General features: G+C 41.8%; 1 protein-coding gene across 2 annotated transcripts in view; it reads right to left on the bottom strand.

The window, feature by feature from the left end:
* Nucleotides 1–17,076, bottom strand: part of LOC103708268 (SNARE-interacting protein KEULE) — a 45,859-nt gene that overhangs the window by 19,649 nt on the left and 9,134 nt on the right. For both annotated transcript variants that reach the window (XM_008793109.4, XM_026805090.2), the window contains exons 3-4: nt 10,386–10,467; nt 9,885–9,963 (exon numbers count right to left, since the gene is read on the bottom strand). In XM_008793109.4, the coding sequence (XP_008791331.1) occupies nt 9,885–9,963; nt 10,386–10,467 (161 nt within the window). The remainder of the gene's footprint in view (nt 1–9,884; nt 9,964–10,385; nt 10,468–17,076) is intronic.

Here is a 17,076-nt window from a genome sequence, read left to right as displayed (position 1 = left end):
TGAATTATAACAGCAATATAAGTTTTCAAAATGTGGCTATCATGCAAGAGAACTAGAACATAATTAAATGAACAAGCCAGAAAAAGTAGAAACCTATCACCTGTGGCGGATGCAGTCAACCAGAATCGTCTGCTCGTGGAGTCTCGGACACGAAGTTGGCGCCGGGCAGAGCTAGCTGGAGTTATGGACCTGCATCTACAGCACAAGGCTTCCGGGGCTGTTGAAATGGGCTGAAGAACAATCTGGTTTGGGCCTGAGATCGGACCTGCAGCCGCTTGGGCTTGGGCCGCGCTCAATTGATGGCGCACGGGCTTGGGCCAGTACAGAAGCAAGAGCGGCTGGGGCCTTGGTTCGTGCGGGAAAGATGGATGGCCAAGGGGGAGAGCAGATGAGGGAGGCGACGGTGATGGCCAAGGGGGAGAGCAGATGAGGGAGGCGACGGTTGGGATGGCGGCCGAAGTCGGGGAGGTGCTGTGGTGGTGCTCGGGGTGGCGGTGGCGAGGATGGCGTGGGTCCGGTGTCGTTCACGGGAGACGTCCTCGGGTCGCAGTGAAGGCGGACACGGCGGCGGCGGCGGACGAGGCTCGGTGGAGACGGAGCCTGGCGGAGGTGGCGCAACAGAGATGGAGCGGCAGAGAGAAGGCTGCCGCGAAAGATGAGCGGCGGCAGACTCGGCGAGGCGGCGGAAATGGGGTTGGCACGACGGCGGCGAGGAGGAAAGGCGGAGCGGCTGGTGGTGGCGCTTCAGGCGGAGCTCGGCGACGGCGGCGAAGGGGTGGCACGACGGCGGCGAGGAGGAAAGGCGGAGCGGCCAGAGGCAGCGCTGCAGGCGGAGCTCGGCGACGGCGGCGAAGGGGACGGTGGAAACCCTAGGGTTTCCTTTTCGGCAGAACAGAGGTTGGTTTTTTTCTTTTTTTTTTTTTTTTGAGACACGTGAGATCACGTGTGTTGTTATAACCTTGGATCCGGTCGGATTCAGGTTGTCGGGCGTGAACCGCTCCGATAACCCGTTAGTTCCTCACGTGCAAGGCACATGTATTTTTTTTTTTTTTTTTTTTTTTTGGAATGGATCCGGGCTAGCAGAGAAACGGGTAACGGGTTTGGATCTTACCCGTTAGGTTTGTTTTCTTCAACCTCCCGATGGTTTCGGGAGAAGGCTCCGATCTTCACGGCGATGGCGGTGGCCGGGGCTCTGGGACCTATGGCGGCGGGCGGGGCCGGTCACGGGCTCCGGCCGGCGGCGCTTCCGGTGACGCGTCGGCAGTCACGGCTGCGGCTCCGTGACCTGCAGCGGGGGATGGCTGGCGTTCCCGGGTTTGCCACGGGTGGGCCGTGGGCGGCGCGGGCGAGCTGGTGGCACTGCTGACGTTGTGCGCGGGGTGAAGGCGGCCGTGGGCGCGACGGGTGGTGGGATTTGGCTCCTCCGACGGTGGGCTCGGGCCTTCACTGGGCAGCGGCGGCGACTGATGGATCAAGTCAGAGAGACGCGAAGGAGAGTATGGTGCAGGGGCTGTGGCTCTTTCTTCTCTCTTGGCTGCAGAACTTTTTTTTTTTTTTTTTTTTTGCTCTGGTGAAGACACAGACCGAGAGAGAGGGGGGGTCGGATGCGGATGGCTGTCGATCTGGGCCTTCACAGACTCGGCAGTGATCCTTTTTTTTTTTTCTTTGGTGAGCGGACTGACAGAGGGAAGGGGTCTGTTCTTGTTGTTGATGGTAACCGAGGGAAAGAAAAACTGTTGACGGATCGGGGCTTTGGCAATAGAAGCAAAACCGGTTGCTCTGATACCAAGTTGATGCAGCACCAGTGCGGGGAAGAGAAGAAGAAGGAAGAACAAGAGAGGAAGAAGGAAGAAGAGGTTCTAGAGACACAGGAAGAAGAGAAGGGGAGGAGGAGGAGGAAGAATAAGATCTGGGGGAAAAGAAATTCTTAATCATTCATTAAACCCTAATCATGAAAATAGTTCCCTATATATAGGGCCCAAATACACAACTTGCATAAACCCCCCTTACACAGAAATAAATCCTAATGAACCCACAAATAACACAAATAAGCCCTAAAATGCAAATAAGCCCAGAAATAAAATAAACCACAAATAAACCCTAGAATGCAAATAAGCCCAAAAATAAAATAATAAAATAAATATGCAAATAAACGAGTCTGGCTCAATCCGGGGGCTCAGGATCATCTGGATGAAGGGCTCTGATGTCCCCATCAGCAATGATCTTCAAGTTTCCCTTCTCCCTCATGATTAGTAATACCTTGTTCTGAAGCTTGTTGCATCACCATATTTAGATGAGGGCCCATAAAACTTTCTTCCCACAATCACCTCATCTAAAATGGAGAACACTCGATATTCACGAATGCATGATGAGAACAAAACCATATTCTAATCTCTAGTATGAGAAAAAGGTTCATGAGCCATTCTGTCTCCTATATACCAGTTGTGGAATCTGATGCATTGTTCATCAAACATTTTCTGTATCATATGCACAAACGGGGTGGCCATGGACATGTAATACAGGAGCAGCCACTTGTGAATGTTGGCAATTACAACCAAAAACTGTATAATGGCCATATTGGTAACAAGAGGAGATATCTTGTAACCTACATTGTAGTCTTGCAAAAGCCATGATCTACCATGTGTGATTGCAGTGCTCCGTTAAACCATTAGAGTGAGACTTTGCAGGTTGTTAGGAAGAGGTAAGATCAATATTGAAGGTAAGGGAACACGATCCAAGATATTGGCATTACACAGAATAACCAGCCCACCAATTAAAGTCTTCCGTTGTACTAAGCACCCTTGCATAAGTACATGGCTCATAGCCTCATAATGACTTTGAATAGTTGCAGAAAAACTGGAAATTACACAAAAAAGTGCCAGTAGTACATATAAGTTATTCCAGCAGTTACCATCATGGATATAGTGATGCTTAGAAGAAGGCACTGAAGACATGCGATCATCACAACTGGATGGTAAAACGATATCTTATTTATAAAGAGGAACCCTATAAATATATCAGCAGAAACTATCATAGTGTAAGCACACGTACTGGGAGGCTGAAAATGAAAAAAATAGATGATTCAAAGTCTCAGAAGGAAAGAGAAATGGATCAAGAAGTTACCATGATCAACTGTATAAGGATGGAAAAATGACTCACCCATTCTTAGAAAAGGTTCAAAGATATTAGAAGGAAAGTGTCCAGTGGCTCTCATATTGATAGAACCAAAAAGTAAAAGAGCCTGATCATGGATGGAAAGCAAGTGGACAGAAAACGGATGGATAGATGGACTTACAGTCAGGCATTAGGGTTGTTCATATTATATAATAGAATAAAGGAGGAAGAGGAGAACTCATACAGAACAGATGCTTATTAAAGAAAACATCATAAGACATGCAATCGAAGTGCACTGGGATCATGACATCAATGTCTTTGAGGTCAGGAGCATAGTTACCTACAGTCCTAACCTGTTGGTATGCTAGACTAAGTTCAGGTTCTCAATTGAAAATTACTCTTTCTTCATGAATTCAGTTCACTCGGAAAGAACAAGAAATTAGTTATTACTCTCAGATAATTAAATATTTGTTGACCTGTATAGCTGGAACAAGGCTTGATAATTATGGTTATGTAATTAAATGTCAGAGTTGTTCTGATTTATGGGAAGTTTAATAATGAATCCATTTGGACTGAACAAGATATATGAATTAGAACCTGTAAAAAATTATATGAAAAGGTTAGAAGAAGAAATAGGAAGGGATCTACCATATTTAGGAATTAAAGTGAATAAAACTTAATAAAGTTCCGAATTTACTTATCTTTTTTGTAGTACAATGAACCACATTGTGAATTGGTTCAGTTATACCAATTAGCAATATGCTTAAGATATAGCGAATAAGGTAACATTTGAGACCATGCAGAAGAAAAAACACATACTGGATAGACTTGTAAGCTTTGTCTTTGGAAGGACTAACAACACAAACATGGCAAAAAAATGAAAATAAAAGATAAGAGAGCTTATAATGAAAAGCTTCTTGAAGGGAGAGAAGCATTCAATAAAGGTTTAAAATTAACATGAGCATTCAATAAAGGTTTAAAATTAACATGATACACTGTGAGCTACTCAAAACTAAATAGACATTGAAGCAGATAGGAGAAGGATCCACAAAGTGTTTGTCAATGATCAAAATGCCAATCCATACTATATCATATCTATGATACCTTTCATGCCAGCAGGTTGATGATTTGAAGCCTGACTGGAAACACTAGAGCTAAAATCCTCAAACTGAAATCTCAGAATTTCAGCCTAAATCAATCCTAAAATTGGGTTACTTTTGGGCCTTGGCTGCATGAATTTACAGGGCTAGATTTATTGTGCTTATAAACTCTTCATGGTATTTTTTCCACATTTTTTTTATTTTTCTAAATGTTGGAAAGCATCATACTTTGACTGAAATTTTGCAAGTTCTAAGAGAGTTGGAAACAAGGTTGGCCAAACTAGTACCTATAGTACGTACTAGTCATGTACTGGTGGTGATGGATGTGGAGAATGGGCTCATGGCTGCTTCAGGCATCGGATTTGAGCTGCCAGATGGCATCAAGGGTCTAGAATCCTTAACTTTAATCTTGATCTTAAATAGCATTCTCTTTTTTCTTTGAATTTTTTTTTTGGATTGAGTTGGAATATAAAAGAGCATCCCAATACTCGAGGCTCCCACCACTACAGGGCTTGAGGAGGGCCAGATGTATGCAGCCTAACCCCCATGTGCACAAAGGCTGTTTCAGTGTGTCGAACCCCTCACACCTAGGTCATAATAGAGTAACCTTAAGGTTGTGCCAAGGCCCATCCTCAAAGTTGAAATATAGCAAATAAAAAATCTTTATATTTGGAGAGATCTTAATATAAATATTAGAAAATGATCTTTATTAAAAATTATGTTGCTAGTGAAGAACATATACCCATTTTTTTAGTATATAAATATTATTGATTATTTATTTTTTATTGCACTTCTAATTCTTTTGGGAATTTATGAATTGTTTCCTAATGTCAAACTTATGACTATGAAGACAAGTACTCACAATCAAAGTCCGCCGTACCGGGTCCGGTAGGCGTACCGGTTGCCTACCGGACCGGTACGGGCCGGTTCGTACCGTGCTCCGGGCGGTACGAACCGGGAAGCTCTTCCCCGCCGGAACCGGGGAAGAAGAAGAGAACCAGAGAGAGCGCGGGGAAGAGAGGGAGGGAGCCCACCTTCGGCCGCCATCGGAGAGCCGCGAAGGGGCGTCGGAGGCCGGTGGGGGGCGGCGGAGCCCGGCGGGGGACTGGGGAACCCGCGGGGGCACTGCAGAGGCCGCGGCCGCGTCCACTGTTTCGAAAGAAATAGGGGACGCGGCCGCATTTTTTAATTTGGGGATTTTAAGTGAAGTCGGCAAATCGGTTGCCGACTTCACTTAAAAATCCCCAAATTAAAAAATTGGAGATTTTTAAGTGAAGTCGGCAACCGATTTGCCGACTTCACTTAAAATTCCTAAATTAAAAAACGCAGCGCTCCCGCGGGTTCCCCCGCCGGGCTGCGGCCTCCGCAGCGCTCCCGCGGGTTCCCCCGTCCTCCGCCGGGCTCCGACGCCCCCCACCGGCCTCCGACGCCCCTCCACGGCTCTCCGATGGCGGCCAAAGGTGAGCTCCCTCCCTCTCTTCCCCGCGCTCTCTTTTTCTCCTCGTCTTCTTCGTCTCCGACAAGGAACCGGCCTGTACCGGTTTCAACGGCTCCGGCGTACCGGCAGCTGGCCGGACCGGTTTGTACCGGACCGGCCCGGCACCGGTCCGGCCCGTACCGGCCGGTACTGGCTGGTTCGGCATATGCTGCTCACAATCATAGTTTGAATGGAAAAATTTATAGTTAAAAATTTAAATATACGCATATGCATGTGGGACTATCTGTTTGTGTGTGTACAAATTGTGACAAGTTCTTTGAGTGACACTGACCAAATGCCATATCTCTCTTTCCAATGCCTCATGTAGCTTTTCAAAATCCTACTTGAGAAAATAAAGCTCTCCCTTCCAAGACTTCTGATCTCGAAATACCACTTAATGGTATGCTGTAAGTGATGGAGGTAGATAAAAGATAATAAAGGAGATTGGAAAAGGTAGTAGAGGTAGAGAAGGCATTGGAGACAAGGTTTTGGCAAAGTTGAAATTGTTAAAAGTTTAAATTAGTTAGTGAAGATCAAGAAGAAAATGGTGATGGAATGTAAATGTGTGCTGATAGGTAGGGTAATTGTGGAAGTACAAATGTAATGAGGGTATTTTAATTAGAGAAAGTTTGCATAAAACAGAAATGTGTTTTGACCAAATAAAAGATCATGCCTCTCCAGCCCCACTAAGTCAAACAAAAAGAATCATAATTAGATCCTTGCATGGATGAAAATAGCAGCACTCACATCAAAGGTTTCCACCAAATTCCTGTTCTCCTTAAAAGAGTTTTCCTAGAAAAGAGACTTGTCAGTGCTCCTACAAGATCTAAAGCTTCAGATCATGGCTTAGAATATCTCCAGCCCCTATGATGAAACTGTGTTCCACATAGTTACATAGTTTACTGTGGTCAAGCTATGAAACTAACTGTGAGGCAATGTTAGGATTACAACCTAGCATAACTGTAATAATAGCAGTAAGGCAAGAAAATTGACTAGGTTTTGATTACTCTTCTATGAAAGCAGAAATATGTACAGTAGAAATATTAAATATCTTCTCAGTCAACTATCTATTCACGTGATAGCCCTCAAAATACCCCATAATTACAACTAAGTCTGCTTTCATCATGAATATAGAGAGCATGGTATGCCGAATCGGCTCGTACTGGCCGGTACGAACCGGTCCAGCCAGCTACCGATACGCCGAAGCCGTGAAAATAGGTACGGGCCGATTCGATGCCGGAGACGAAGAAGACGAAGAGAAGGAGAGAAAGCGCGGGGAAGAGAGGGAGGGAGGACACCTGTGGCCGCCATCGGAGAGCTGCGGAGGGGCGGCGAAGGCCGGAGGGGGCGAAGGAGCCTGGCGGGGGGTGGGGGAACCCACAGGGTGCGGCAGAGGCCGAGGCGAGTTTGCCTCGGCCTCCGCCGTGCCCCCGCGGTTCCCCTGCCCCCTGCCGGGCTCCGCCACCCCTCCGCAGCTCTCCGATGGCGGCCACAAGTGTCCTCCCTCCCTCTCTTTCCTGCGCTCTCTTTCGTTCTCTTCTTCTTCTCTAGCTTCGGCGGGGAAGACCTGGCCAGTTCGTACCGCCCGATTTCGGCACGAACCGGAAGCATACCGGTCCGGTTGGCGACCGGTACGCCTACTGGACCCGGTATGGCGGATCTTGATAGAGAGTCTAACCAATACAATGTCATCAACAACATCTAAGGGAAGTGAAGAGATGATGCCATGATGGCTTTACTATCTAGAACAAAGGTATGCAATATCTTCGAGATGCAGAGTTACTTGGCTCAATGTTCCCAAAGCAGGCACATGGTGGCTAAGGGGTTTCATGGAACACAGCATATGGCAAGCTCCATGGGCCCAGAGTGGATGTTAAAACTTATTCACATATTACTCACTAAGTATCAAAAATAGACATTTTTCCATTAATTTCATATAAAAATAATGGAAAAACTCATCATGACAAAACTATGAAATATCAGAATATGAATGGTGAAAATAGAATGCTTCATTTGACGAAAGTGATACATCATCTACCTAACAATATTAACATCATGTCAACATCCATATAATATAAAGGTCCACCATCAATAATCAACTAAAAGACTTTGGCATCAGCATAATGAATGTGCATTTAATTAAAGATCAATGACTTAGCAATAGTTATTAATAATATATCTAATTTATATTATTACTAAGCTTTAGTAACTGTAAATAACTAATTGGTTGTACTTATTGTAGTGTAACAACAGAGACTCAGAGAGCATTGCTAAATGCCTGGACAAACGTTGAATGGTTGTGGAAGGCATGATAGAACACTGGCCTGACTACTTCAGTTAAAAAAGTGGCTCAACTTCCTTTTACCAAAAAGAAAAAAATGAAGGCTCAACCCACTATTTTTTGATACACCTGCCACAACCCACTTCAGACTGGCTGCCATATTGGATTCTAGCACAACCGTTGAGGACCATTGCACGGTGGTTCACGCTCAAAACCACCATGGCATGGTGGTTTCATGGTTTTGCAGAACAATAACAAGGCTTTTGTAGATCATACGCCCATTTATTTCTCTGTTTTCTGAAATAAGGTTATGTACAAAAATTGTATTAATTGTATTAATTGTATCAAACAGTTAAGGTGACAACATTTAGCCAGCTAAATGATATGGTACTGTGTAACCCGGTTAAAGTTGGGTTTCCATAGGAAATATTTCTGATTAGGTCAAGGTTGGGATAACTTTACTGACCTGGGCTTTAAATGCATGAAATTGAATTAAGATATGACTCATTTCCAGTCAATATCATAGGAAAGGCTAAGTTAGCTCAATCACATTAGATCAAGTAACCAATTTAAATCTTATTAATGGACTCCATCAAGCTAAAAGAGCAAAATAGAATATACCATGGACCATGTAACTTCACGCCATTATCTTCTTCCCCCTTTCCTCTTAATTGTCTCACGATCTTGTTTTTTCCTTTTTTTCCTTTTTGCATATGATGACAAGCACCAACCATGACCTAGCCTTCCTCCCCCCAGCTCGGCCCCTGCTATTCATTGCTAACATGAGTTCCACTAAACTATTGTTTCAGAGGTATTTGGGATTTAGGGTCCTCGTTATAGAAAATCGAATCTTATCATTCTTTCAAACTCACTTTCATAGGAAAAGAATTCAAATGAATCAAACTTAGGGTTTTCTAGTGTTTCTATTTCATACTTTTTTCTTCACATGTCGTTTCTATTTGGGACTTTCTTAGCATAGGTCAAAAGGTCAGGTTTAATTTCTAATATGAATAAATCAATTTTTGAGGCAACCAACAGGGTCAGGTTAAGCAGGTTAACTCGCTAGCAGACACAGATCAAGCAACAACAACCAGTTAAAGGGTCAAGTGAACCTTAAGTATCCAAAAATTCATACAAGAGGTTGACTTGACACAAATCCAAATTATCCAATAGACCCAGTCATCAGAAACCATATGAACAATCTCCAACATCAGTGCATAACAAATTTAAAAAGATTGATTTTATTAATGTATCACTGTGATAAAAATACATAACAAGTGACATGGATGAGAGCATATGATAATGAGAAATATTTGATGGAAGTGCAAAAGACATTTTGGTTGTCGTGAGTAGTGGTAGTTGGTGAAATATGAAGAATTTAGAGAACACAGCGATCATCTACTCAGGATAGTAAAGAGAGAAAAAAAGAAAAATGAAACATCAAGAAAAGAGAAAGAAATCATAATGGGACCAGAGTCCAGAGGTATGTTGCTATTTCCATTTTTTAAGATCATTTACGTAAACATTGCAATAGGCCCATTACCAAATGCAAAGAAAAAGGTATAAGTGAAGTTGGAAGTATGAGGGCAACACACAATGTATTATCAAAACAATTAAATTCATGGACCATTTCATATTGAAAATTTAATTTTTACTCAAGGAAACTAATCATAAAATATTTCAGGAAATGAATATCCACCTATGTATGACAAGGAAAAAATTTCTGCAATATTTAAGACTTGAGTAAATGGATGCATATAAGACTTAAGTATCATGCCTGAAGTGAGAGATAGAGCACTTAAAGTTATGCATGTTTATATAGCTTCCAGTGCAACAATATAAATTTGTATGCCCTGTTTAGAGTAAGAAAGCGGAAAATATATAAATAAATCAATATAAAGAAAAACTTTACTTTTCTTTTGATGGCTCGATAAAATATATAGCATCCATTGAAGGCAATGGCTGCCTTCGTTTGTAAAGGTCTTCCACCACTGCAAGAACAGATTGGAACTTAATTGACCACAATTAAACATTATTTGACCTCCAGAAATTCAAACAAAAATGTGGTTGATCAAAATCCTGTAATTTGTAATGAAACAAAAGATATTCAACGACCACTTGGATGATTTTGTTGCATATAAGCTAGTGACTTAGGCTTGCAAGGCTTTTGGATTATGCAAAGCATGTATGCCTTCTGAACAAGCACATATAGTAGTTATTTGAATACAATTTCGTAATAGAGATGTCAGCTATATGCCTATATAATATAATAAAGCTAATACAAGTACAAAAGCGATAAAGAAAATTAGAAAAGCAATAAAGAAGTACGAGAAAATATGTTGTCTTTTTGCTGGAACACCAAAAGAATCAAAAGGAAAATACAAATTTTCCAAAACAGTTTTTACCAACATACATGAAACTCCTTCATCCGTAATATCTGCCATCTTGCAAGAATAGGACATGATTTTGACAGTAAATTTATCCATGATGAGTACCTGTAAGCAACAAGTTAGAAGGTCCAATATTCTCCAACATACATGCAATGCCATAAATTATCCTAATAAAAGATGTTAGTGAACCTGTTAGGTGCTTAAACAGGTAAAAGAGTTCAGTAAAATTGTCTGATATAAATCCATCAGAGGCCTGGGTCAGTTTGATCACTTCAAACCAACTATAATATTTCAAATGGATGCAATGCTCATAATCTCACTATTGCAGTTGATGTTTTATGCACTAAGGTTGGTGGTCTCAAGATGAATCAAGATTTCCTCACTTTTGGAAAGTTGGACATGTGAGACATCTTGAAACAAGTGGATACCTAACTATCAGAGATATAAGAAACTTGAAATTTTTGGAATAGGAAATGCACAGGAGAAAGGGGAAAAGCCAAAAGTAAACAGTAAAAATATAATGAATTTTTTTCTGCTAATTGGTCATTACTATTTCGTATGTGTTAAAAGATAAATTACTTCTTTCTGTACATATAGTTGCATCATGGCCAGATCTAAAAGTAATATAGGAAGAATAAAGATATTCATAAATCATTAAATAATCCAAAGATAAATATAAAGTTCTTCATTTACAGTAAATGAACAATGACAACATAGTTTGGTGAGATCACATGATACAAAGATCAAAAAAGTACATGCTCGCGGGCGCTTAAGGTATGGGGTCTAGCTTCTTCCCACCGGTGGACTTTCACTTCCATAGATGCTTTTCTGAGCCGGTTGAGGGACTTAGGTCGGAGACCTGGAGGAGCAGAGAGAGAGACAGTATGGGCTTATTTGGCATACCACACTGGCTGGATAGGAATGCGAGGATATTCGAGGGCAAAAGGTTTTATCCGAGATCAGTGGTGGACAGAGCATTTGCACATGCAGCTGAGCTGGCGAGCGCTGCGGTAGAGTTTCCACCTGGAGAGGACAGGAACATCTGGGGCCCCCTTTTGGCTCTTGTAGCGCCCACACATGCTATGGTACCCATGGTATCTTGGGAGCCCCTACCTCCTGGTTTTCTCAAGGTAAACTTTGACGACAGTATTTCCGAGGGCAACAGCAGATGTGGAGTGGGCTTCGTGATCCGAGACCAGGAGCTCAGGTTGATTGCAGCAGGAGGCCGACGCATTTTCGATGAGTCCGTTCTAGTGGCAGAGCTGCGTGCGGTGTGGGAGGATCTTGTATATGCTAGAGTACACTTGGGGGCCCAGCGAATATTCTTGGAGGGTGATTCTGCCACAGTGATTGAGTGGATCAGGTGCGGGCGTGCCTGGCCAGATCTACACCCTCTAGTCAGGGATATTTGACTCCTTTTGGACAGTCTTGACTCCTTCTGGGTCGCACATATATTTCGGAAGGCGAATAGTGTGGAGACTGGGTCACCTCCTACGCAGCTCATCATTCCGGAGACTTCATATGAGATGGCGCTGGCCCCATCCCACAGGGACTTGATCGTGTTTTGTATTCTGATTCCTCGCGGCACGCTCACATCTATATGTAAGTGAGACGCCGGTTTACCCAAAAAAAAAAGATCAAAAAAGTTCCCTAAAGCAATTAATAGCTAAAATCACTTGTGCTTTTATATAAATGATTTGGGTAAGAAATTAATCTTAAAAATGTTTCTTTAGTCAAAAGTTGGCATCCCACAAAATCAAATACTTAATTTTCTAATATATAGGGCTGAGTGTCCCTACGCTTCTAAAATTGTGGTTAACCATTTTCAAGATGAACTAACAGCAACATTCTGTCTTTAATCCCAAACACAATAACATTATGTGTGAAGAAATGCAGCCAAGTATATGAAGGTTTCTGCAAGGAAAAATTCAAGAAACTTCCAAATGACTAGTAAAAGAAAAAGGGGGCGTACCAATACTTTTGGTACACTGAACCGGTCTCATACCGGGCATATCGATATAGTGACAGGGGGCACCAATATGGCCCATACCAAGACAGCATACTTTGCTCTTGACTACTCACAGCATACCACAGTTCTATATCATTTGTGTTGGCCCGAATTGTTGTGCATAGGCTTGCAGCGGCTTCAAAGTGACACACATTGATATAGAGTAATAAGGATGTTTTGAATACCTCGAAACGCGATAATACAACTAGTACATACCTTTCTAACAAGATTCCGGTATCGGGATGCCCCCTACATCGCCAAAAAAAGTAAAACCAGGATGTCCTAGATCAAGTCGGGTTGATAAGCACCAGTTCCAGCCCGTGCAAGTCCTGGTTCAGCTGGTAAGATGCACATATCGTGCTTCCCAACTGAAACGGGTCGATACCTATCATTACTGAACTTGTTATGGACGGTTCAAACTTCAAAGGCATTCCTAGCCTACTGGTAGGAGCTTCCATGAATCGAAAATGCAGGAGGGTGCAGTACAGATCTCATTGGAGGGTGAGGCAGTAGACACTGCTCAAGAGCGAAGAAGTGGGGTCCATCTCTCTCTCTCTCTCCTCTCGGCTCACGAGGAGGAAGAAGAAGAAACCTTAGGGGGAGAGAAAGAGGAAAGAGAGAGCGCTGAGCAGGTGATGTGGAGAGAGCTAAGTAGGTGGTGATATAAAGAGAGCACTTTATTTTTTAATAGATATTTTGTTTTACTACATTAACTATTCATTTATTTTTACAGACAATTATTGTTTGCCGAGGTGGATGCGACGAAAGAACAAGAATCTGTATGCATGACTTTCAATTCCATATCTGGCATTTTCTCCTTGTAACATTTATATTGAATATATTCTTAAAATATATATTTTTAATAAACTAATATATGTTATAAGCTTTAAATATTTTTACTAAGTTGCATGGGTGCAAAGATTATGGTTTAAAAAAGAAAAAAATTACATAAACTATGAGAATAAAGTAATTATTCAAAAATTGTACTTTTCTAGGCATCCCAATATAGGACCAAGATTTGTCCTTCCCATGTATCATACGCGATAAAACTGATACTATACCTATCTGGAAAAAAGCCAATACCACCTCCAGTATTAGATTTTAAAATCTTACAGTAAAATATGCATGTATACCCAGATCCATGGTCCGCCGTACCGGCCCAAACCGGGCGATATGGGGCAAACCATACCATATCGATTCGGCCCGATACCTGGTACAGAAGGTGTACCGAGAGCCGGTACGGAAGGCGCACCGACCCTCATTATGCTGAAAAGATCTCGTACCATACCGTACCAACATAATGCTAGTGTGGCAATAGTATGGGATTGGATATCGAGACGGCTCACCTTACCTAGATCTCATCTTAAAGCTCTACCTAAATATCCTAAGTAGCTTCTATCATTCAAGATGGTCTGGCACTTTTCACCATTGTTTTATTCTTTTGGTTTTCATTTTAAGAGGATTTGTTGTCCCAAAGTATAAACTGCAGATGATAATAGCAAGAAACCATTATCTTATATCAATAGATGTTCGAACATAAAGAAACTATATGTACTAGCTTTCTATACTATTATTTATTAGTATACGAGTTTGAAGTAATTGTGGCAATATGGGCTGCATATTAGGAGGAATAAGAGGTAAAATAAGAAAGGAAGGAAAAGCCTAGTAGTGCAAAGAAGAGTCAAATAGGCATACGGAATTGATTTTAAATGAGATTGGTCATTTATAAAGAAGAAGAGGTTAATTGTTGTGCATAGCAATTGCATTGCATGCATCCAAACATATATAGGGAATAAAACCAAGATAGAGATTGGATAAACTCAAAAGACTGGAGAAAAATGTGGAAAAAGGAAGGATAACAAAGATTGAACTTAATAGGTCAGTAGATGAAGATAAAAATATCTTTAGGAAGCCAAAACCATTGATAGTTAGTGATCATGAACTTGATCGACCAAAAGATCTTCATATAATCTAAATATGCTGCAAACCTCTCACCCAAATTCAACAAATTTCCTATCCAGCAACAACATGGCAAAGGAACTACTTATCTAACAGTCCAATCATCAAGATACTTTACTAACCCAAGAATTATAATTGAAAGATTTCAAACAAAGTGCAAAGCACATATCTAAGCTGTAATACCACAATAACTCAGGAAACAAGTGAAGAAAATGAAAAGCACATCTTGATTTTGTGAAGGCACAAGTCTAAAAAAAATGGCCATTTATAAATCAGTAGAGGTTGATTAGTCTGCATAGCAATTGGATTGCATGCATCAAACCATGTATAGGGAATAAAACTAAGATAAAGATTGAGGAAGCTAAAAATATGCTGATAGCTAAAATTATTGATTTTACCTCAATAGGTTAGTAAATGAAGAAGAAAGTCTTTACGAACCCAAAATCACTGATAGTCAATGAACTTGGACCTACTCAACCAAAAGATCTCACAGAATCCAAATATGCTGCAAACTTCACCGAGATTCAACAAACTTTCCATCCAGCAAAAACAAGTGCAAAACGAAATATTCCAGCAACCAGGAATTATAATTTGAAGATTTCAGGCGAAGTTCAAAGCATATATCTAGGCCGCAATATCACAATAACTTAGGAAACAAGTGAAGAAAATGAAAAAGCATATTTTAATTTTGTTAAGGCACAAGTCTAAAAGATGTCATCGACATTGTGGTAATAATACAACATCATGATAACAAATAGATATATGAGGTCGACCTTGCTCGTCAGGAGAGAAGGTATCTATTCCTTTCAACTCTAAGATCATAATGAAGTATCCAAAACAAAGATATACACTAGTGATCATGACACTAAAAATGTCTAAAAACTAAAAATTATGTGTTTTGGTGGTCTTTAACTTTTATATCACATGGACACAAAAATGGATGGTTAAAACAATATGGGGCCACATTTTACTTTGACCCAAGCATTAAAATCTATTGATTTTCAATCTATTTATATTTAGCATGTGTAAATTATAATCAATAAGGTAGATTCACAATTTTAATGTTTATCGTGTATTTTAATATAATAGTATAATGGAAACCATCCATTTTTGTGTCCACATGATACTTAGATTTGCAACCATCAAAATATGTGAATTTTTAACTTCTAGGTTATTTAAGTGGCATAGATCAAGATCAATGGTATGACTCTTTATTTAAATCCCCCATTATTGATTTTGGAGTTGAGAGAAGTATATACCTTCTCCTCTCAAGAGAAGCAAAGTCCGTTCATCTCTCTCTCTCTCTCTCTATCTCTCTATCTAACTATATATAGAGATAAAGAGAGTTCTTCTCAAATATATTAAGAGAACTGTACATGAAGATCAAGTTCATGTATAATACACCTAATAGTAAATCACTACACAAGCATCTTTCACATGTAACCAAGGTTCACCATACCAGTACCGAACCCCGTACCGATGCCATACTAGCATAGTATCGGTACGGTACGGTATGAAATTTTTTTGGTGTGTCGAGGCCACCGGTACCGGTACGGTACAACATACCATGTATGCAACTAAGGTCCGCCGTATCAATTATACCAATGTATCGGTGGGCATCGGTACCGGTACGTACCGGTACATAACTGAACCGAACCGGTACTGTACCGGCGAAGATAAAAAAAATACCGCGCAAACGCGCGCACGTTCGCGTTAAATGCCACAGTGGCATTGAATATTCCACGCGGGGCAGCGCACGGGCGCAGGAAACCGCGCCCGGGGCACGCTTTCCCACGCACGGGGCATGCTTCCCCATGCACAGGGCGCCCGCACTTGAGCCGGTGCGAACTAGCCCCAGTTCGCACCGGTACTTGCTTATACCATGAGAATCGGCCCGGTTCGCACTGGTACACAGTGAAAATTGATCCGTTCTAGCCCCTATAAGGCCGGAACTATTTTCAATAGTCGAACCATACTGATGGGCGTCGGTACCGGTACGGTACCGGCTTGTACCGTGCTGAATCGGCCGGTTCAGCAGACCTTGCATGTAACACAACTGTATGATTATGGATAACCAATTTGTTTGCATTTCCAACCTAGTATGATGAATTTTCATTTCATTTCCAAGCAAAGCACGCAATCATTTTCAGAGAATGCCTCTATTAAGACATCAATCAATGCCCTAAAATTAGGGAACCACTACACAAGCATCTTCCATATGTAAGGGGTGCTTGGATGTTGAAAGATCTTGTTGGCTTGATAAGATCTTATTGGCCTGATATGATCTTTCGGGATAGCTTTTCCATTTAATTCTCGATGAGAAGTGGAATGATTCAAGGAGATGAAGCAGTAGATAATTATAGAAATTCTCATTGTTCAAGGATAAGATAAAACACCTTAAAAATGGAATCACTTATCGCCAAAAGATAGGAATTTGTTATGGTTGCCGGCAAGGTAGGTTGAACCGGTATCGGTAAGCGTACTGATCGTCTACTGGATCGGTTTGAACCGATTTGGACCGATACCGAACCAATCTACAAATGGCGCACTGCCCGCAGCGCGCATAGCGTGCTATGGCGAACCGGTGCGAACTGACCGATTCGCACCCGTATGCATCTAGTACTGGCCGATTGCAGCCCAGTACCGCTGGGTTCCAGCCTCATAGGGCCCAAAACCGTTTTCCACCGCCGAACCGGACCGGTCGAACCGGTCTGGTTTAGTACAGGCTGAACCGGTCGGTACGGGCC

The sequence above is a fragment of the Phoenix dactylifera genome, chromosome 17, assembly GCF_009389715.1.
Source record: "Phoenix dactylifera cultivar Barhee BC4 chromosome 17, palm_55x_up_171113_PBpolish2nd_filt_p, whole genome shotgun sequence".
NCBI lineage: Eukaryota > Viridiplantae > Streptophyta > Magnoliopsida > Arecales > Arecaceae > Phoenix > Phoenix dactylifera.
This window is presented reverse-complemented; position numbering and strand designations above follow the sequence as displayed.